At 40.2% G+C, this 23,743-nt stretch overlaps 1 protein-coding gene across 3 annotated transcripts in view; it reads left to right on the top strand.

Moving 5' to 3' along the window:
* The window catches only part of LOC122564001 (protein phosphatase Slingshot homolog 2), a 170,071-nt gene that overhangs the window by 64,296 nt on the left and 82,032 nt on the right, over positions 1-23,743 (top strand). The window contains exon 1 of one of the 3 annotated variants that reach the window (XM_043718417.2): positions 16,484-17,118. The exons of 1 other annotated variant lie outside the window; for it this stretch is intronic. In XM_043718417.2, coding sequence (XP_043574352.2) covers positions 16,991-17,118 — 128 coding nt within the window. In that variant the 5' untranslated portion in view covers positions 16,484-16,990. Of the gene's footprint in view, positions 1-16,483; positions 17,119-23,743 lie in introns of those variants that run through there. One more of the 3 variants, XM_043718416.2, reaches the window with a different exon arrangement.

Raw genomic sequence — 23,743 nt, 5'->3', positions numbered from 1 at the left:
TCTTAAGAGGGAACATTATGTTCATGGAACTGCACTGTTTATATAACTTGCAAGCCTCATGAAATCTACCTGAATAGATTTGAATACTGACTTAGCTCCAGCAACTGTCTTGGATTACATTTAACTATCAATGTAAATACTTTGTGCTTTCATGTATTTTGATTCAGTTCTTGGTCATTTAACTGGCCTTACCAGGAAAAGCAATAAAAGTGATTATTTCTTCACTTCCTGACCATGTAGTCTGTTTGTTTTAATCCAATCTGCTTTATTAATTGTCAGTCAGCATCTTCAGTGAACAAATAAGTTAGTGTTTCGTGATCTAGCTTCTCTGCAAATGCTGACTGACTTAAGTTTTATCAGCTTTAAAATATCTGGTTTGAAGAACTGATGACTCAAGTGGTCCAACTTTGCTCTGTGAAGTTCACCTATCCAGCCTGGGTTAAGGTAACAATTCCATTTAATTGATAACCTGGATTTTAAGAGCAGTGGCAAAGAAGCACTGCTAACCTCAAAAGTATGCCCACAAAGATTGAGTGATTTCTGTGACATGCTATCCCTTGCTTTAATGGCAGTTTAAATCTTGCCTTCACATTCAGCAGCAATGATGTAAGTCCTTACTCAAATCACACTGAAATATTCATGAACAACAAACCAGGAAGTGAAAATTAACTGAAAATTAATTTATGGTTGGATTAAGGTGGAAACTGAAATAAAGAACCAAACTTAATTTTTTTTTAAAGAACTAGGATTTTTAAAATTTAGTGGGCAACTGCATAATGCTTTCTGGAGGATTGTAGGCTCACTGATAACAACACTTTCTGGATTTCCATGTTATCACGCACATGCTGATCTCTTGGAGATGTTGCTAATTAGACTGGAATAGCAATGGAAAACTCTGAAGCTTGCTGTCTTAACCACAGCTGAATTTGAATTAAGGAATTTCATAGTTATAATTAAGGAATTTCATAGTTTAATAGCACTGAGAGAAAGTGAGGGCTGCAGATGCTGGAGATCAGAGCTGAAAATGTGTTGCTGGAAAAGCGCAGCAGGTCAGGCAGCATCCAAGGAACAGGAGAATTGACGTTTTGGGCATAAGCCCTTCTTCAGCTGTTTAATAGCACTGTTTGATAAAGAGAGTAGGATGTATTTTGCTCTGAATTGGGCACGTTATGAAGTGTCTTCTTTATTAGGTTGGGATATCTGGTTGGCATGGACGAATTGAACTGAAGGGGTCTGTTCCTGTGCTGTACATCTGAGTCTATTGTAAATTGAGAGATTGGTAGAAGTTCATCTGCATTATTTGAAGGCAAGTTTTTAAATACTATCTATCTTGCTATATTGTACCAAAAGAAAAAGCCCTTGAGACAAAATAAGTTATTCCACAAACAGGCAATATTCATCTGTTGCTCGTGCAAAGAAACACGTAGTGTCTGATGTCTATGCCGACAGGGTTTTAACATAAGTAGGCGATTCACCTGGTTTTGGTGATTCATTACAGCAATAATTGAATGAGTCATGTTTAACTTTTTTCCTTATTTCTTTACAAAGTTAATTTCTCAATTCCAAAGGCGATATAAACTAATCGTACTTGTGGATTTCACCAGAGCATGTGAAGTGCCATTACACCCAAATTTGTCCCATTAATAATTCTTCTTCTTTTTCTAATGGTATGAATTGATACATTGATATACAGTATAATATGAATTTGGAGCAGAAGTAGACCATTCTGCCTTTCGAACCTGCTCTACCATTCAAAGAAATTTATGTTTCAAGTTCCACTTTCTCTTCTACCTCCAATAACCATTGATTCCCTTGCCAAACAAGAATCTATCCACCTTTATTTTAAAAAAGTAATCAGTGATGCTGGTGAATGGCCGTCTGAGAGAAAACCATTCTTCTTCTTGGTCCTAAAAGGGTAATCTCACAATTTTAAAACAGAGCCCTTAGATCTGACTCACCCAGAAGTGGAAACACCATTCCCATGTGCAGATACTTCCATATAGATTACCTTTCCAGTAAGGATACTGGAAAAAACTGGTAGAAAGAACACTGATCTATTTTTTTCCCATTGGAGGAAATTTTTCACACCTGTACAATAACCAAATGAGCAATTGCATCAACTTGATATTAGAAAGACCTTTCTGCACATAATCATTTCTTTAATTTTCTTTTTCTTCCTCCATTCCACATTTAAACGAGATTCAAACTGTAAAATGGATGGATGTAAGTTTGCTCACTGAGCTGGAAGGTTTGTTTTCAGACGTTTTGTCATCATACTAGGTAACATCAGTGAGCATCCAGTGAAGCACTGGTGTTAGTGACCCACTTTCTATTTGTGTTTAAGTTTCCTTGGGTTGGTGATGTCATTTCCTGTGGTGATATCTTTCCTGTTCTTTTACCATCCTCTGACTCAGACCCCATTTCCTCAATGTGTTTGTTGATAGAGTTCCGGTTGGAATGCCATGCTTCTCTGAATGCTCGTGCTTGTCTCTGTTTGGCTTGTCCTAGGATGGATGTGTTGTCCAGTTGAAGTGGTGTCCTTCCTCACCTGTATGTAAGGATACTCATGATGGTAGGTCATGTCTTTTTGTAGCTACTTGATGTTCATGTATGCTGGTGGCTAGTTTTCTGCCTGTTTGTCCAATAAAGTGTTTGTTATGTTTCTTGCAAGGCATTGGTTTTGCTTATTGTCTGTATAGGTTCTTTAAGTTCATTCACTGCTGTTTTAGTGTGTTTGTGGGTCTGTGGGCTACCATGATGCTAAGAAGTCTGAGTAGTCTGGCAGTCATTTCGGTTGTAAAATTTTCAGAAAGCAGAAACTCACTGTTCAATGCAATTGCAACCTGGCAGTATACGTTTGTCATTTAAGTTAGCTATTATTGGTGCAATCTGCCGTAAGGTAATTGTCCTAAACAGAAGGAATTAATAATGTGCTCTGAAAAGAGCAGTGCATTATGCTGGTAGACTTATTCGATGTTCTTGAATGTACACTGCTGAATCATGTAATTCAAGTGGACTTGACCTTCATCTTGCATCACATTGAGCTTTTACTTCTTCACAGTGGATGGTGCTTCAGAATGCTTTGTAGAATACCAATTGGGAGGTCTGGGGAAGGTGAAAATAAGCGCTGATGCGAACACTGGACAGGATTATGTAATTAGCCAACATATGGCAGATGCAAATCGACATAGTGAAATGTAATTTGGTATGTTTTCATTTTCAGAATAAGAAAATACAATTGCTGATAAATTGCATGATTTTTAGAAGGTGGGCAAGAACAGATATATGGGGTGTTTTTTCAAACATCTTTGTTATTAAACAAATTTTCCACCTTCAAGGTAAGAGAGAGGCAAGAAGGGACGTTGGACCACTGGAAAGTAAGGCTGGAGAAATAGTAATGGGGGACAAAAAAATGACAGAGGAACTGAATAGGTATTTTGCAGCAGTCTTCATGATGGAAGACTCCAGGGGCATAACAAACTTCAAAAATGAAGGAGCAGAGATGAGTATAGTGGCCATCAGTAAGGAGGAGACGCTGAGAAAGCTGAAGGATTTGAAGGTGAATAAGTCACCTGGGCTAGATGAACTATACCCCCAGGGTTTTGAAGGAGATAGCTGAGGAGATTGTGGAAGCATTTGTGGTGATCTTTCAGGAATCATTTGAACCTTTGAAGACTGGAAAATGGCTAATATGACACCCCTATCTAAGAAGGGAGAGAGACAAAAAAAGACTGCAGGTGCTGAAATCCAAAGTAGACAGGCAAGAGGCTGAAGCACACAGCAAGCCAGGCTGCATCAGGAAGTGGAGAAGTCAACATTTCAGGTGTAACCCTTCTTCAGGAGCCCTGAAGAAGGGTTACATCCAAAACGTGGACTTCTTCATCTCCTGATGCTGCCTGGCTTGCTGTGTTCTTCCAGCCTCTTGCATGCCTACTAAAAAGGGAGGGAGGTAGAAGACAGGAAATCATATGCCAGTTAGCCTGACCTCCGTCACTGGTAACATTTTAGAGTTCATTATTAAGATTGAGGTTGTATTTGGAATGGCAGTGTTAACTAAAGCTGAGTCAACACATTCCTCGAGGGAAGGTTGTACCTGACAAATCCATTAGAATTCCTTTGAGGAGATAGTGAGCAAATTAGACAGAGCAGAGGCAAGAGACATTTTCTGTTTGAATTCCCAGAAGGCCTTTGACAAGGTGTGGTACAAGAGGCTGCTAAATAAGAGAAGATGGCCCACAGTGTTCAGGGCAAATTACTGGAATAGATTGAAGATTAGTTGGCTGGCAGCAGGTCGAGAGGGAGAATAAGGGAGTCTTTTTTTTTCAAGATGATACCCAGTAACTCGTGGATTTCTGCAGTATTGGGATCACAGCTAATCATTTTATATGTTAAGGATCTGGATGAAGGAACTAAGGGTATTGTTGCTAAGTTTGTAAATGCATAAAGATAGGTGGAGGGACAGTATTGGGGAAATGGGGAGACTGCAGAAGAACTTGCACACGCTAGGAGAGTGTGCAAAGAAGTTGCAGATGGAATACAAATGTGGGAAAGTGTGAAGTTATGCACTCTAGTAGGAAGAATAAAGGTGTAGATTATTTTCTAAGTGGGGAAAGGCTTTGGAATTCTGTAGCACAAAGGGGTTTGGGAGTCCTAGTTCAGGATTCTCTTAAGACTAACATACAGGTTCATCTGGCAGTTAGGAAGGCAAATGCAATGTTAGCATTCATTTCAAGAGGGCTAGAATACAAGAGCAGGGGAATGAGAGTGAGAAACAGTCCAGACATTGAGTCAAGCAGAATCAGTGGGCCTAATGGGCTAATTCTGCTCCTACATTTTACAATCTTATGGAACTCTGCAAAACTTGTATACGTGTAATTATATAGGATGAAGGCAAAGTTGGCTGGACTGGATTGGAAAAAGTTTATTATCTAGCAAAAGGTGGTTGAAAAACAATGGCAAACATTTAATACAGCCAGTTAAAGTCCCAAGAACCTGCTCCCCCAAATAAGTTGATTCCTGATTGTCTTTTTTGTCTAGTTTTCTAATGTAAAGAAATCTGCAGTGTGGAACGTTAATGGAATGTTGGCCCTTATTTCAAGGGTGTTGGAGTATAAGACTGGAGATGTCTTACTGCATTTGTACAATGTGCTGGTGAGATCACATCTGCAGTATTTTGGTCCTCTTATTTAAGGAAAGATACCATTTCATTTGAGGCAGTTCAGAGAAAATTCACTAAGATGATTCCCAGTATTGAGGGATTGTCTAATGAGCAAGGGTAAACAGATTAGGACTCTACTTACTGGATTTTAGAATTGAGAGATAATCTCTTTGAAACATATAGGACTCTTAAGGGGCTTTCCCTCATGGAAACATTTAGGAGCAGTGTGTACAGTTTCAGAATTAAGCAGTGCCAATTTCTTCTGGGGGTTGTGTGTCTTTCGAACTCCTTGCATCAGAGAGCTGTAGGGGCAGAATCCTTGTGTATATTTAAGACTGGGATTGATTCCCCTGCTGGTTAAGAATCTGATTGAGGTATGGATAGGAATGTAACATTTAGGAGTCACAGATCAGCCACGATTCTACTGCATGGCAGAGCAGGCTCGAGAGGCCAAATGGCCTCATCTTGTTCCTTTTTTAATGGTATTGTATGTCAGTGCCCTGCTTATCAACCTTATCTGGTATTCAAATTTCTCCACTAACTTCAATTAAAATCAGCTCAATTGTAGGGTGGACACTATTGTCAAAAGCCTTCAGATGTACCACTTCTATGGCGCTATCTCATGAATTCTTCAGGAATCAAATATTTCCAATTCAAAGTGTACATAGTGACCAAAATAATCAGAGTTAATTTTAAATTTTCTGTGTGTTTTGGAAGAGTACAGAGAGTTTTTGACCCTAAAGTACCTTTTTTGTTACAAGCATATTCATGTTGAGCTTTACTTTTCTCCTCCCAGGAAATGCCGTCATCAAGCCTACACAATATCCTGCACTACAGTACTTTGTGTACAGATGTTAATGTTGCATGACCCTATTGCTTAATAAACACTATATTAAGCCTATTGGTATCATGTTATGTAGCTGAAAATGAATATCAAAGTGTAGATTTCATCATACCAAAAACATGGAGAGTCATTTCATTTCATCCTAATCTAAGTACTGATGCAGGAGATATACCGAAGATCACATTTCTCCACAGAACTGCCTTTATCACAAAAACTTATTCAGTGAGTTTGTTTAATAATGAAATAATTCCAAGAGTTAATGTTTTATAATAATGAAGAAATCTGTTTTCTTTTTGTTAAATTCTGAGAGTACATTCACTGATTCTATTCTCAGTAAGGACCCAACCTTGAAGAAAACACAAGTCAAAAATACAGAAGGCAACAATACTATCTTTATGATGTACTCCCATTAAGCATGAAAAACAATCTAATTTACTTTTTTGTTAAATTCATGTGAGGAAGATCACTGTTTTGATTCTTGCATCCCCTTTTCTGGGGCTTTTTATTGAAAGTATTAATTTATACTGTAATTCAAGTCTTTAAGCAGTCGCGATTCTCTGGTACTTCACATAACTGTCTCATCTTCATTTGAGCCCAGATGTCCGTGCAAAATGATAAATTGCCCAGGGATAGGGTGAACATCATCATCAAGATTCATCTTGCTCCAATCTAATGTCTGCGTGTTGACCCTCTCCAGGATCACCTTCCCTCCTTTTTCCCCCAGAATCAATTAAAATCAATTCCATAACCTTTAGTTGCTTGCCTAACTTTACAGAGATCAGGGATTGAATAAAAAGAAAAAAATCACTACAGCAGCTGCAAATCAAGTTGAAAACAGGAAAGGCTGGAAAAACCCAAGTACTAAAAATCATACAACTCAGGAGGAAGCCATTGCCTATTGCTGACTCTTCAAATGACAAAAACTAAAATAATGCCATTCCTCTGCTCATTCCCCACAGTTCTGACAATTTCACCTTTTCGTAGATTTGTCCAATTTTACTTTGAAAATTATTACTAATTCTGTTTCCACCACCCATTTTAGAGGAAGGTAATAGTTATATCTCTCATAATTAACATGAGACATGAGGGCATCAAGATCTCTTACTTCATCTTGTCCTATAAGTCATTGAAGCATGTTCCTGTATGCCCTGTATTGTAATCTAATGTTTGTATATATTAGTTTGCCATGAAATAGCCAAGTTCATATCAGAAATGCATTTTAGATTCTATCCAACCCAAGCTTTGGGTCCGGTATGTGGATGATATCTTTGTCATCATGAAACAGAACAAATTAGAAGAAACCTATAGTATCATTAACAGCATCCTTACTGGCATTAATTTCACGAAAAGAGGAAGAGAGCAATAACAGACTTGCCTTCCTAGATGTCACAGTGGAACGAACAGTTAGTGGAGAACTGCAGACAGCATCTACAGGAAAGTAACACACTAACCAGATACTCAACTACAGAAGTAATCATCCCAACACCCACAAAAGGAGCTGCATCAGGACATTTTTTAAATGGGCCACAACACACTGCAGCACCCGGGAACTAATGAGCAGCAGAAGAAATATATCTATACAACGTATTTAAAAACGGGTTCCCAATGAGCTTAGTCTGCCAATTGTTAAAACAAAACCCAAACAAGACACAAAACGCCCACAGACTCTAGACATGCTACCATACATCAAAGACATCTCTGAGATGATGATTAGACTACTCCAACCCTTTGGTATCATGGTAACCCACAAACCTATCACCACATTGAAACAGCTATTGATGAACCAAAAGGACCCTGTACCAGCAGTTAGCAAAACAAATGTAATATACAAAATACCCTGCAGGGACTGCAACAAACACTACATCGGACAGACAGAAGGAAACCAGCCATCAGGATACCTGAGCACCAATACCCACCAAAAGACTTGACCAACTATCACTGGAATCCTTACATACGGATGAAGAAGGACACCACTTCGACTGGGACAACACATCCATCCTAGGACAGGCTAACCAAAGACATACGAGAATTCCTTGAGGCCTGGCATTCAAACTGGAAGTCCATCAATGAACACCGATTTGGACCCCATTTACCAACCTCTGAGAAAAAGAACCAGAAATGATATCACCCACCTTAACAGACCAAGACACATAAATAGAAAGTGGGACAGAACACTAGCACTTCAACGTAGGCTCACTGACTATGTTACCTAGTATGGTGACGAAACCTCTGAGAACAAACCAACCAGCTCAGTAAGCAAACTTACAACCTATATCGAGTAAACTGCCTAGAACTTGAATGGTCTGGCTTCTTGAGTATTGTTGGAGCTACACTTGTCGTGCAATTGGAGAATATACCATACAAATCTGATTTGTGGCTTTGTAAATGTTTTAGACCGGCCTTGGCAGTCAGGTTACTTTCCAACACATCCACCCTCTGATTTGTTCTTGGAGCCACTGTGTTAACTTAACTGTCAATCCTGGGAACTGTAGGAATAATTTTAAGACCTAATCAATTGTGCAAAGGAGTTTGTTAATTTGTGTACAAATGGGCTACACTAATTAAATGTGCCAGTAGTGTATTGATTTTGCTCAAAGGATTTATTTAAATCTGACCTTAGGTATAAGCTTTTAAATTATTGTACAGTAGACTTATTATTTAAAGTGATTACAGTCATGTTAGCAGTGGAAAAGGAGTAATTAGTACTATTAGTTTTCATCTTTTTGTTTTATTGATGGAACTTTTAACCTCAAATAAGGGCACTCTCTACATTAATCTGCTTCAGCTCTGGCCAGGGTCTATCACATTCTTTGCTCAAAATAGTTTATAATTTTTCTTAATGGCTCAAAGTTCACTATTCTTTGTTATTTGACTAAGCAGTTTACCTTTGAGTGTATTGACTAAAGCTGTTTTGATTTCAAGATCACATAAATTGGAATTGCCATAAAAAGTTCAGATGCCCAATGTTATAATATAACTAAACCTTTATCTTGAAGCTTTTGGTTGCCATATTTATATTATGGAACATGTTCAATCTACAAGAGTAGGAAAGTGTTGACGCAATACTGTAAAAGACTTCAGAGGACAAGTTACTAGAATGTGTAGAGAGGTGACAGAAGCAATTTAAGGTGGCCAGTTAAAGACCACTTAAGAGCCTCAGCCCATGGCTGCTGGAATTAACCCAGCTCCAAGTAAGCTTATTGCCAACCCGTGCTGCAGGCCCGATGCCCTGTGTGGCCAGCTTGTCAGTTGGGGTCTGGGAGTCCATCAATCAATTGCAATCAGTGCTTTGTTGAGAAACTGGCCATGGGGGGGTGGGGGGGGGGGGGGGTACGAGGTCCACTGACAGGCAGTGGAAACAAAACTGATGCCAATAAAAATAGAGCAGGGTAGCAGCATGTAAGTATGAAAGCTTCTATATTATCGATCAAGCTATATTGCATCATAAATATGAGAATCTGTTTTTGAAGTTATTTATAAAAGTCCTTTACTTTGTGTGCTCACAATGGTTTTACCCGAGGTCTCTGTATTCTCTCATTTACAGAAAAGTCCATGCCACCCCCCCACTCACAACTTAAACACCATATGTTTGTTTCTTTCTGTTTTTCATACAAACAACACAAATGTGTCGCGCTCTCTGTCTCCCATTCAATGTGTATGCCGCTCTCTCTTTCTCACTCTCCACCCAACTGCTGGTTCATTCCTTCACTGACAATATTAAGTAGACCCTCTTCCAAACTCATATTGCCCCATTCTCACAACCAACAACCCTCTTTCCATCCTGCCATACACACACCAGCCCCTCTTTCTTCTTCTTTCCCTCTTGGAGCTGATTGTTGGTGTCTGTGAAGTAGAATTGCCACCCCAGAGTAAGGAGCCTGTACAACAGGCAGACAAAGAAACACAGCTCATCTAAGAAATCTTAAGATTTTTCCTGCACTTCAGTCACGTTCCATATCTGCCTGCTTCTAGCTGACTTCACTTTGCGCACAAACATCTATGATCAGTTTGAAAGTGTTTTCTATAGGTAAACATTGTTGGCAGGTGTTTGGCAGATTTAATCCAGTGGCTGTAGAGTTGTCAAATGGCCTTGGCCTTATTCAGAGAATAAATACAAGTTGAGAGAAATTACAGTGGATGGTCTCTTGTCATGGGCATTAGTTGAGATGTACTGATGATTTGTATTTTTGAAGTCAAATAGATATGTACAGGATGCAGGAAAACTTGCAGGATTATGGGAAGTGAGCAAGGAAACAAGCATTTTCGTTGTAGCAAAATGCCAGACTCAACAGATTTAAAATGGAAGTCTTTCTGTGCTGGAAACTTCCATGGTTCTGAAATAATTCCCATGAGCAAGAAATTCTAAGGGAAGGGAGAACTGCTGGTTGCTAATTGCGCTGTCCTACTAAATGAATAAGCTTTAGTTGAATTTCTGTAATGTAGACTGAGTGATTTCATGCAGGGTGTAAAAAGCCGACTTAGATCTCTGTAGAATATATTATCCAGAGAAACATTGCCAAGATCATTTCCCAAATCCTGTAAAATGTCAAAATCCATGCTTAAAACATGATGGCACCCTTCTGACATTAAAGGTATCGATGTTCATACGCTATAAAAATACATCTTAAAAGCTATTACAAGTGACTAATTTCTGCTAAGAATTTATTTTTCCTAAGAATTTGTTTATAGTTAAAAAGATTCCAGGAAAGGTAGCCACTGTGTAAATACATCACATCATATGCTGAGCTAGTGGATTCATGCCAAGGACAGAAATGAATCCCTTTGCTTTCAGTGTTCCTTTCTGGTAACAGAAAAAATCTTCCAGATATTCTGCCTGATTGTGACCAAATGATTCCTGTTGGAAATGTATTATATGTGATTTGCAATCTGCAGTGGATAACATTAATTTCAGCTGTGTTTTTGCTCTGTTGAATCCTGTACTGGGACTCGCTAACTTTGTATGCATAACACTTTTTTGACTTCAGGTGGAGACAAAAGCTGGGTCAATTTGAGAGGGAGAAAAGGTAGAGTATTATCATGTCTCTGCTGTATTTTAAAAGTTAGTATTTTAAAATTTACTTCCTCCTTCTCACCCCTACTTCTCCAAATTATTGTTCCATAGTGAGGTTAAGTTTCATATTTGCTGGCAATCTGATGCTTCAATTAAGTGATTTTTTTTGTGCATCTGCAAACTTGTCAGCTTGCTAGTCTGCTGGGCATGAGTTTAATCTTCGCTTATTTGTTTACCACATGCACTTCCAAGTAGGACTCTATCTAGACTTCTTTATCCTTCAAGGCGAAGCTAGCTTTGTTCATCACCTGGGATGTTTGATAAGGTGCTGTTGGTACGTAAAGTGACTCCTAAAGCTGATTTGTTTCTACTAAAATATGATTGGATATGATTGAGTTTTGGACAAGTTGATGTGGAATTGCCTCTGTTTTTGTTTTCTGCCTGCTTCTAATGTGTGCTTGCTTTCAACAGACGTTGCACTTTTAATTTGGCTGGTGCAGCAAGCCTCTCACTAATCAGTTATTAACAAAATCCCGAAGTGAAGCCTTCAGAATGTTTTTCGAACTCTGTGGCAGACATCTCAAGCTTTAGCTTTGCATAGAAGATTCACTGGGACAAGCAAGTACGGTGGCACAGTGGTTAGCACTGCTGCCTCACAGCGCCTGAGACCCGGGTTCAATTCCCGCCTCAGGCGACTGACTGTGTGGAGTTTGCACGTTCTCCCCGTGTCTGCGTGGGTTTCCTCCGGGTGCTCCGGTTTCCTCCCACAGTCCAAAAGATGTGCAGGGTCAGGTGAATTGGCCATGCTAAATTGCCCGTAGTGTTAGGTAAGGGGTAAATGTAGGGGTATGGGTGGGTTTCGCTTCGGCGGGTCGGTGTGGACTTGTTGGGCCGAAGGGCCTGTTTCCACACTGTAATGTAATCTAATCTAATCTAATGTAATCTAATCTACACTATAGGGATTTTGGCTTCTTGACCACCCAGCTGTGATTTTTCTTAGCATGGTCTGGATTATTGGTGTACCAGTTTGTGAGCACCTCCGTGTCAGGTATTGTCTTCTGCTATCTGATTTTTAGAAGCTTTTGAAGGTAGCACAAGTGAAATTGGTTGAACTTCTTTATGTGATACTGGTACACAGTCCAAATTTTCTGTGTAGAGCAGAGTGGACAGAATTATTGTTCTATAAACTGTCAGTCTGGTTGGCAGATTTATTCTTGTCCATTCTCAGACTGACATTCAGAATCTACCAAGGCTACACTTGCATTTGCAGTTCTTACATGCGTCTGGTCATTACTATAGAGACCTAGAGCGAGAGATGTGGTGTTGCTGAGATAAGTGAACTTATCCACTGCTGACACATTCTAGTCATGGACTGAAAACTTTAGCTTGAGATAGGACTTTGCTGAAGCAGTTAAGTTAGTGTTTTTTTTTCATGCTAATTGTAAGGCTGAAGTAATTGCATGCGTTGAAGAACAAACTGCAATGCATGTCCAACCCTGAACGGGGGTCCGGTGCATAGTCATTGGGAAACAGGAAATTGTAAAGTCTGTCACTGGTGACCTTTGCCTGGAGAAAACCTCAAATTAAGCAGCTTCCCACCCATGCAATATATGATTTTGACACCAGGATTACGATTGTGTAAAGCATTGGAGAGCACGGTGGAGAAAAATATGCTGAAGAAGGTTGACATTTGAATGCAGCCCTTTTTAACTATTAGTGACTTAGACTGGATCAGAGAACCTTCATCATTATTCAAGAAATGTGCGAGAATGCCTTTGTGGAATTTTCAAAGCCTACTTCCCTATTTCCTAAGGCCTTTGCGATTGACTGTGCTACAAAGACGTTGGTCAGATCAATCAATTCCATGTCCTATTCTTGGTATTGTTTTGGAGCTGTCCTACTGAAAACACCATATCAATATTACATTCACTTTTCTCTGAAGCTGTTCTGACTCAGTGGTAGCAGATCATGGTCGAAATGTTGCAGTAAGTGGTTCAGAAGGATATGGTTGTAAGTTGTTTTTCTAGCGATAGGGAAGAGTTGGATTCTTCAATAATTATTGCAAAATTGGTGAACTCCTTTACTTGTACAAGAGGACACTCTTTTTGTATTCTCATGAGATGGTTCTTTGCTCCAAAAAAAAACTGAGCTCTTGAGGTTTCCAACAAGCACTGAATCCCACTTTCATAGAACATAGAACAATACAGTGTAGAACAGGCCTTTTGGCCCTATTCTCAGCTTGTCCCCCTACACGATCCCAAAATCATCCACGTGCTTATCTAAGGATTGTTTAAATCTCCCTAATGTGGCTGAGTTGACTACATTAGCAGGTAGGGCATTCCACACCCGTACCACTCTCTGGTAAAGAACCTGCCTCTGACATCTGTCTTAAATCTATCACCCCTCAATTTGCAGTTATGCCTCCTCCTACAAGCTGACGTCATCATCCTAGGAAAAAGACTTTCACTGTCTACCCTTTCTAATCCTCTGATCATCTTGTATGTTTCTATCAAATCCCCTCTTAGACTTCTTCCTGCCAATGAGAACAGGTTCAAGTCTCTCAGCCTTTCCTCATAAGACCTTCCCTCCAGATCAGGCAACATCCTGGTAAATCTCCTCTGCATCTTTTCCAATGCTTCCACATCCTTCCCGAAATATAGTGACCAGAATTGTACACAATATTCCAAGTGTGGCCGCACCAGCGTTTTGTATAGTTGCAGCATGATATTGCGGCTCTGGAACTCAATCCCTCTACGAATGAAAGCTAACACACCGTATGCCTTCTTAACAGCACTATCCACCTGGGTGGCAACTTTCAGGGATCTATGTATATGGACTCCAAGATCCCTCTGCACATCCACACTACCACGAATCTTTCCATTGACCCAGTACTCTGCCTTCCTGTTATTCTTCCCAAAGTGCATCACCTCACATTTAGCTGCATTGAACTCCATTTGCCACCTCTCAGTCCAATTCTGCAATTTATCCAAGTCCCCCTGTAACCTTCTTCCAAACTGTCCACTACTCCGACTTTAGTGTCGTCTGCAAATTTACTAATCCATCCACCTATGCCTGCGTCTAAGTCATTTATAAAAATGACAAACAGCAGTGGTCCCAAAACAGATCCTTGTAGCACACCACTAGTAACCAGACTCCAGACTGAACATTTTCCATCAAACACTACTCACTGCCTTCTTTCAAAAAGCCAGTTTCTAATCCAAATTGCTAAATCACCCTCAATTGCATGCCTCTGCATTTTCTCCCACAGCCTACCATGTGGAACCTTATCAAAGGCTTTACTGAAGTCCATGTATACCACATCAACTGCCCTACCCTCATCTACATGCTTGGTCACCTTCTCAAAAAACTCAGTGAGGTTTGTGAGACATGACCTGCCCTTGACAAAACCATGTTGACTATCCGAAATCAATTTGTTGCTTGCTAGATGATTATAAATCTTATAATCCTTTCCAAAGCCTTTCCTACAACAGACGTAAGGCTCACTGGTCTATAATTACCTGGGTCATCTCTTCTGCCCTTCTTGAACAAGGGCACAACATTTGCAATCCTCCAGTCCTCTGGTACTAAACCTGTAGACAATGATGACTCAAATATCAAAGCCAAAGGCTCTTCCCTAGCTTCCCAGAGAATCATCTGATAAGTCCCATCCAGCCCAGGGGCCTTGTCCAGTTTCACTCTTCCTAGAATTGATAACACCTGTTCGTAACTAACCTTGATCTTTTCTAGTCTAATATCTCCTCCTACCTCATTTTTCTCCTCTACAATATTCTCCTTTTCCTGAGTGAAAACCGATGAGAAATGTTCGTTTAGCACCTCTACGATCTCCATAGGGTCCACACTCAACTTCCTATCTTTGACTGGCCCTACTCCTACCCTAATCATCCTTTTATTCCTCACATACCTATAGAAAGCTTTAGGATTCTCCTTTATTCTATTTGCTAAGGACTGCTCGTGTCCTCTCTTTGCTCTTCTTAACTCTCTCTCTTTAAATCCTTCCTAGCTGATCTGTAATTCTTCATTGCCTCATCTGAACCATCTTGCCTCATCAACACATAAGCCTCCTTCTTCTTCTTAACAAGAGATGCAATTTCTGTAGTAAACCATGGTTCCCTTACCTTATTATTCCTCCCTGTCTGACAGGGACATGCCTATCAAGGGCACGCAATGTCTGTTCCTTAAACTAGCTCCACATTTCTATTGTCTACATCCCCTGCATTTTGCTACCCCATTCTATGCATCCTAATTCTTGCTTATGGTCATTCTCTCCAAAGTGCTACCTATAACTAAATCAAACACCTGGCCTGGTTCATTACCAAGTACCAGATCCAGTGTGGCCTCCCCTCTTGTCGGCCCTTTGACATACAGTCAGGAAACCCTCCTGTACACATCGGGCAAAAACTGATCCATCTGACGTACTAGAGTTATAGCATTTCCAGTCAATGTTGGGAAGTTAAAGTCTTCTGTAATGACCACCCTGTTCCTTTCACTCCTACCCAGAATAATTTTGCTAATCCTCTCTTCCACCTCCCTGGAACTCTGCGGAGGCCTATAAAAAAAACTCCAAGCAGTATGATCTCTCCTCTCCTGTTTCTAACCTCTCCCTTCTCACTGAGGTCACTGCGATTATCAGGCCTCACTATGGGGTCACAGTGAGAAATATTTTGAAAGCACTATATATGGTCTCAGCTGCTTGTGTACAATCCAGTGGGTACAGCTTCCAATGATTCCACACCTGCCTCTATGCCACTCTCCCATTGCTACAGCGTTCATACTCCAGAGTGATTAGTAAGCACCAAGTCTCCATCAGTGTTCTCAATAAATGCAGTTTACAGATTATATACACAAGCTCTACTTATCAATCATAACCATACTAGTCAATGTATTTGCTCACTACATTTTTAGGAAAGCCAGAAACTTTTTTTTATAAGTGTAAATTTGCTACATCAAGATAAATGAAATAGAATATTGAGGTAAAGGGTAGTTTCAGTTCCCAGTATTTGATATTTGGATTTTTATCTCCACTTGGTCATTAGCAAGATGTCCAAGCAGAGGTGAAGAAAAATGTGGGCATGAAGTTCCGTGGGACATTTGTCGTCGTCCTCGTGGAATGTTGTCAGACGAACGTGGTTTTTTTGTTTGAGTTACGTACTATTGAACCATATTAATCTATTGAAAACATGAATTTTCGTGGAAAGTAGCTACACGTCCATTATCCCGATAGCATAGGAACTACAGTACTGGAAAAATCAAAAGGTAATATTTTGGCTCGAAGTGACTATTCTGTGATAAATCTGACACCGGGAAATCGGGGGGAGGGGGAATTTTCTTTTCTCTCTCTCTCGAGCTTTTTTTCGCGATTGTGTGACGGTTGCACAACCACTGCTTCTCCGTCTGATAAACTCAGTGGAGGAAGTGCGCAGCTGACCAGGAAACCAGAGCCGGATAAATAGTAAGATCAGCGTGGGCTTTCTACACAGACCAAAGATCGAGGGGAAGCTCGCAACAACTGAGAGCGGAATAGGAGTGAATAGGTTAAGAGGAAAGAATTGGAGATTCTACCAATCCAATCTCCAACAAGCTTCAGAATGAGCCAATGACCCATGTGATTTGTCCGGAATTTGACGCGTTTTCCTGATTGGAACTGCATCACGGCAGCGTTGCCAGAACCACAGTTCAGGGCTGAGCATATCCGAAAACCACTCTTCACAGCGGTGCTCTTTCGCTTACACTCTGTGGGACAAAATAATCCAGTCCTCCTCCAAAACCCAGACGGCGCTTGTTCGTCCTGTGGGTTAACTCCTTCAACCGATTTGACCTCCAGTTCTCCAAAACCTTAACGACCTCTGGTTTGATTTTAACAATTTAAATGGGCTCGTTTATTGAGGTTCATTTTGAAAGTAAAGATAGCTCTCTTTAGAAGTATATATAAAGTGTGCACCCAAAGCTGAGTCTCCAAATGACTTTGGACGCTATCTTGAGTGAAGGCAAAGCAGAGGTGGGGAGCTGGTGTTCTTGCTGTTGCGTGAAGATGACCCCTTATTTCTCAGAAAATGCGGTTATTTCACAGAATGAAATCAATCTTCTGTAAGTACAAATAACTGTGCTGTAATTTGATATTGTACAATTTCAACCACTTATAAAGTGTGTGCTGTGTAGTACACTTAGTAACTTAGTACTTTCACTTTTTCAAAAAGCTGTTGTTATTTACTGCATGAAAGTTGTACTTAGATGTGTTGAATAACACAAATTTGCTGGCTTGGCTTTTTTCCACACTTGCAGCAATGTTGCAATCATATCGATGTCTTTTCACTTAAGCATTGTATGAAATATTAATGAGTGAGCAATGTTGAGGGAAATTGAATCGTTTTTTTTCTGAATAAGATACAGGTGCAGAATTAAGCCATTTGGCCCCTTTGAGTCTGCTCTGCCGTAGCTGAGATATTCTCAACCTCATTCAGCCTTCTCCCCAAATCCTTTGATTCCATTACTATTCAAGAACCTGACTGTCGGTCTGCCTGCCTTTTAAGAATGCAGCCTCCCCATCCATGCTGTCCTGAATTTGTGTAGAATTTGCACACTTGGGATTAATGCTGCTGCTTAATTGATCTGCCAGGAAGAGCAGTTGAGTGTTGAAGTACTGGGCCTTTCTTTTCCTGACTAAGTGAGGAAACTTTGTCCTATCCCCCACTATGAACATTTTTAATCGATCTTCCATGTATATAGAGTCGTAGAGGTGTACAGCATGGAAACAGACCCTTCGGTCCAACCCATCCATGCCGACCAGATATCCCAACCCAATCTAGTTCCACCTGCCAGCACCCGGCCCATATCCCTCCAAACCCTTCCTATTCATATACCCATCCAAATGCCTTTTAAATGTTGCAATTGTACCAGCCTCCACCACATCCTCTGGCAGTTCATTCCATACACATACCACCCTCTGCGTGAAAATGTTGTTCCTTAGGTCTCTTTTATATCATTCCCCTCTCACCCTAAACCTATGCCCTCTAGTTCTGGACTCCCCATCCCAGGGAAAAGACTGTCTATTTATCCTTTCCATGCCCCTCAGAATTTTGTAAACCTCTATAAGGTCACCCCTCAGTGTCCGATGCTCCAGGGAAAACAGCTCCAGCCTCTCCCTGTAGCTCAGATCCTCCAACCCTGGCAACATCCTTGTAAATCTTTTCTGAACCCTTTCAAGTTTCACAACATCTTTCTGATAGGAAGGAGACCAAAATTGCACACAATATTCCAAAAGTGGCCTAACACAATGTCCTGTACAGCCGCAACATGACTTCCCAACTCCTGTACTCAATACTCTGACCAATAAAGGAAAGCATACCATACACCTTCACTATCCTATCTACCTGTGACTCCACTTTCAAGGAGCTATGAACCTACACTCCAAGGTCTCTTTATTCAGCAACACTCCCTAGGACCTTACCATTAAGTGTATAAGTCCTGCTAAGATTTGCTTTCCCAAAATGCAGCACCTCACATTTATCTGAATTAAACTCCATCTGCCACTTCTCAGCCCATTGGCCCATCTGGTCCAGATCCTGTTGTAATCTGAGGTAACCCTCTTCGCTGTCCACTACACCTCCAATTTTGGTGTCCACTAACTGTACCTGTTATGCTCGCATCCAAATCATTTATGTAAATGACAAAAAGTAGAGGGCCCAGCACCGATCCTTGTGGCACTCCACTGGTCACAGGCCTCAAGTCTGAAAAACAACCCTCCACCACCACCCTCTGTCTTCTATCTTTGAGCCAGTTCTGTATCCAAATGGCTAGTTTTCCCTGTTTTCCATGAGATCTAACCTTACTAATCAATCTCCCATGGGGAACCTGCAGTAGTGGAAATTCTGAGCACTTGTACAAAACTAGTCAATGTTGAATGACAAAGAACTGGCATGTGTTTGAGGCCCTTGCAATTTCCCAAAGTCTTTCCTGAACATTTAAATACTTAAGAAAAACTTATTTTGTAGGTGTTTGCCAGTCTGTACTGGAAAGGTGTCACAATTAATGAAAGGACAAAGTGTAATTCCAATTTAAGTTTTTGGTGGCTGAGGGAAGAATCTATTCAGAACATTTGCAAGAGTTCATAACTGATACAGATATATTCTTGAATGTTGTAGAATCATTTGTTACAAGGAGGGCAAGTTTATTTTGTACTGATTTTAATTCACACTTTATCTGAAAGTCATCAGGCCTTTATCTGTTCCATTTGTCCAGGGTTACCCAGAGTGGGAGTCAGCACTTGAAGTGGGGTAGCTAGTCAAAGTTTGGAGTTATAAGTTCAGGGGCAGTATTGGCTGCAGTATAGTTCTGCCCCCTCCCCTCAATTTCCCAGATTCTCCCTCCTGTGTCTGCTCTGACAGGGTCATGACAATTTTCAAGGGTCAAAATGAAGTCACAGGCAGAGAAAATTTAGGAAGCACTGTATTTGTAACTTAATTGTGGGTCTTGCCACTAAGTCAGAAGGTCATATGGGATCAAGAGCTGCATAATCTCGGCTTTATAGTGTGAAAGGTTCCTTTCCTGTTGGAGCTGACTATTTTGTTTTATTTCATTAAGATGCACAGGAATGTTAATTCTCTGTGGCCTGACTGTTGTTTCTCTGTCAATAATAAACTTAATGGTATTTCTAGTTTTGAAGTAAAAGCATTTTATTTAAGAAACACCTTACTATTGTTTCATCTTGTCATGAGGTTGCAATCTTTAAAATGACTGGGATCTGGCTAGGGTATAAATTGGTAGCTTTGTTGGTTACTTGTAAGATAAAACTGTACTTCAAAGTATTTAATTGCCTGTAAAGTGTTTCAGCAAAGCATCTTTTGATTTGTCTTACTCGTGTACTCTGTTTTGTTTGCCAACTCTGGTTCTCATTCTCTTGTTTCAATCAACATTGGTAATTTTTAATTTTCATGATTTAGCTGTTTTTGTACAATACACTCTCAAATTCATGGCACCTGAATCAACCTACCACTTGCATTAAGCTGGCTGAAATTCATGAAAGCTTGAGTCTGTTCTTGAAAAATCAAGTTGAGCGAGCACTGTAAGAATAGATATTATTGTTTTATGCTACACCCTGGAGTAAATCTCTCTCATCAGGTATTTGGTATGTTTGACACTGTTTATTCTTGTTGATGCTGATACAGTATTATTTTGCAAATATGAATTGGTATGTCTCTAATTCCTCAAGTTCTTTTTGCTTGGAGTGTCAATTTACTAGATTTCTGCCAACATACCAAAACGGTAAGCTTTATTTAACCTTTTTTTTTGATATTATGAATTTTATTTAGCAACAAAGAGGGCAAATGCAGGGTTATGAGAAAAGGGTAGGGGAGTGGATCTCGCAGGGATACTCTTTGGTGGGTTTGTACAGACTTGATGGCCGAAAGGCCTCTCTGCACAAGGTAGGGAATCTGAATCTATGATCTAGACTTCAGCTACTATTGCAAATGAGAAACCAGTAAGTGCACACAAGGAAAAATTAGTTGTTCTGCATCTGGCAACTCGAGAAGGGCATGTACTTGGAATAAAAGTAGCTGATGAAGGTTATGTTGCAGGGTTTTAATTGTGTTGAAAATAGTTGTGACCCCTTTATTTTCCTTTTAGTTTATGCTTTGAAATTGCAGACATCTGTGAAGGGTATCAAATAAACATCAAAAACTTGTCACTCACTCGAAATTGATTTTTAAATTCTTTTCTTATTTTTAAGACTAATATTGGAACTACCCTCTTTTTCCCTTACAAGTTGAACAGGAGGCCAGAAGTTCAGTCTTGTTTGACAACTGTATTTATTGCTGTTCCTCTCCTGCTTTGTAAAGATACTTGTTTGATTTAGCAAGAAAAATGCTTCTATATTGATTTTCACTTTATTGGCAAATAAACACTCCTAATGAAAGTTAGTTTTGGAAATGTTTGCAGTGTTCAAAGCTGATCTGGACTGTCTGTGAGCAACTGTTGAAGCATAATTGTTGTGTTGGAATATGTTTTGACTGGCCTCCATTGTACTGCTTACACACCAATGGGGAATTTCTGCACAGGCTATGCAGAATTCATGGCGACACCAATATTCTGGATATTTTCTAATCATCCTGTTTAGGAGAAGGTGGCATTGAACCCATGCCTCCTGGCCTAGAAGTGGAGACATTACCATTGCATCACAGGGGCTCTAAAAACCATTGATGTAGATGACTATGTTTAATTATAAACATCTGTTCACTGTAGTAAATATTTTCTCAAGAACAGCAACTTATTTTATTTAGTCCCACTGATATAAAATGTCCCACAGCACTTTTAGAAATTTGACACTGAACCATACCATGATAATTGATATTAGGTTAAATAGCCACAAGCTTAGTTGAAGGGACAGGGTTTGAGTGGTGGCTTAAAGGAGAAGTGAAAGGTGGACTAGCACCACAGCAGTTGAAAGCATGGCCACAAATTGTAGAGCAGTTAACTTGATGTTCAAGAGACCAGCATTAGATGAATGCAGAAATTCCACTGTGGTTCTGGAAGAAAATAGAGATTGAGGAGCCCGACCATGGAAGTATTTGAAAATGAGGATGCGAATTTTATAATTGTCATATTGCCCACCTGTGAGCCATGTGAGTTCACGTGTGCAGGGCTGATGGGTGAATTGAATTTCTTGAAAATTTAACATCAACAGCAGAGTTCTGGATGATCTAAAGTTTATGATGGGAAAATGTAGGAATTTGGCATGAGTGAATTGAAATAGTCAAGTCTAGAGATAACAAAAGCATCAAAAAGGGTTTCGACAGCTAATGAATCGAGGTTAGAATAGATTAGATTCCCTACAGTGTGGAAACAGGCCCTTCGGCCCAACTAGTCCACACCGACCCTCCAAAGAGTAACCACCCAGACTCATTTCCCTCCATCTAATGCACCTAACACTACGGGCAATTTTGCATGGCCAATTCACCTGACTCTCACATCTTTGGACTGTGGGAGGAAACCGGAGTACCCGGAGGGTGCCCACGTTGACATGGGGAGAATGTGCAAACTCCACACAGACAGTCACCCAAGACTGGAATCGAATCTGGGACCCTCGTGCTGTGAGGCAGTAGTGCTAACCATTGAGCCACCGTGCCGCCCCCTAGTACAGCATTAAACAACTTTTTAAGAGTAGGAAATAGGCATTCTTAGTGATGATGTGGCTATGAGATCAGAAGCTCAACTTGGTCCTAAAATATGACAGAGTTGGAAACAATCTGGCTCAACCTCCGATAATTGCTGGGGAAGGCGATGTGGAGTTTGTGGTTCGTGAGCAGATTTGTGATGGTTATGGAAAGCAATAGGTTTTAATTTCTGGCATTGAATTGGACAGATCTTCTTATCCAGTACTGAATTTCAGACCAGAAGCCTGGCACTGTAGCACATGGAGTAGAGAAAGTTACTGCTGATGTAAAGGTGGGTGTAACATCATATCCGTAATTCTGTTTTTTTTTTATATGTTCAATATTTCAACAAGAAATAAGGGGCCCCGGAATAGATTCTTGGAAGCAGCAGAAATATCTATACAGAAGTAGAACTGCCGTTACAGATAATATCCTGCCTGCAATTAAATGGATGAAAATGAAATCAAACAAGTGTAGTCCCACTCAAGTGGATAACACTGGAGAGGCATTGAGGATGGTGCTTCGTTCAACTGCCTAAGACTGCAAACAAATAGATTATAATTGGGAACTTTGGGAACAAAGAAAGTTTGTTTAAAAGTTACAGGGATAATTAAAGTAGATTTCAAGGATATCATAGCTTGTTTGTTATTGTTCAAGCCACTTCAGTAAAATAGGATTACAGTTTTTATTTACAGAGACTTTATCTGTTTCTGTTTGCATATTCAACCATATTTAATCGAGCATCTTCTAAGCCAAGCTGTGTCAGTGAACTGAGTTTAACAAAGTTAAACGGCACGGTGGCCCAGTGGTTAGCACTGCTGCCTCAGCGCCAGAGTCCGGGGTTCAATTCCTGCCTCAGGCAACTGACTGTGTGGAGTTTGCATGTTCTCCCCGTGTCTGCGTGGGTTTCCTCCGGGTGCTCCGGTTTCCTCCTACAGTCCAAAGATGTGCAGGTCAGGTGAATTGGCCATACTAAATGGCCCGTAGTGTTAGGTTAGGGGTATGGGTGGGTGGCGGGTCGGTGTGGACTTGGGCCGAAGGGCCTGTTTCCACACTGTAATGTAATCTAAAAAGTTTCAAGTTACACCCTTGAGGTTGAGTGATAATAAAGAACCTGCATTTATATGAAACTGAACACTTTTTTTTTCTCTCGATATCTTTAAAATATTTTGTCCTTCAAAGATAACCCATTAGATGTCATTGTTATTTTGGGAATCATAGCAGTCGTGTTATACAAAGCAAGATCCTGTGAACAACAGTGAAGGAATGGCCAGATAATGTGTTTTTGGTGGCATTGGTTAAGGGAAGAAAGTTAACGGGGCATCAAGAACTTTGCAAGCCCTGAAGCAATTTTAGGTTTACAAGTAGGTAAATGAGGTTTTGGTTTAATGTTTTATTTGAAAAATGTTTCTAATGATTGAATGCTCACTTAGTAGATAAGGGTAGGATAGTTGACGTGGTATACATGGACTTCAGTAAAGCCTTTGATAAGGTTCCACATGCTAGGCTGTGGGAGAAAATGCAGAGACATGGAATTGAGGGTGATGTTGCAGTTTGGATTA

This window comes from Chiloscyllium plagiosum, unplaced genomic scaffold, assembly GCF_037043375.1.
Source record: "Chiloscyllium plagiosum isolate Xiang-an unplaced genomic scaffold, Cpla_swu_hap1 HiC_scaffold_31, whole genome shotgun sequence".
NCBI classification, from domain to species: domain Eukaryota; kingdom Metazoa; phylum Chordata; class Chondrichthyes; order Orectolobiformes; family Hemiscylliidae; genus Chiloscyllium; species Chiloscyllium plagiosum.
The sequence above is the reverse complement of the archived record's forward strand: the minus strand, read 5'-3'. Positions and strand labels throughout refer to the sequence as shown.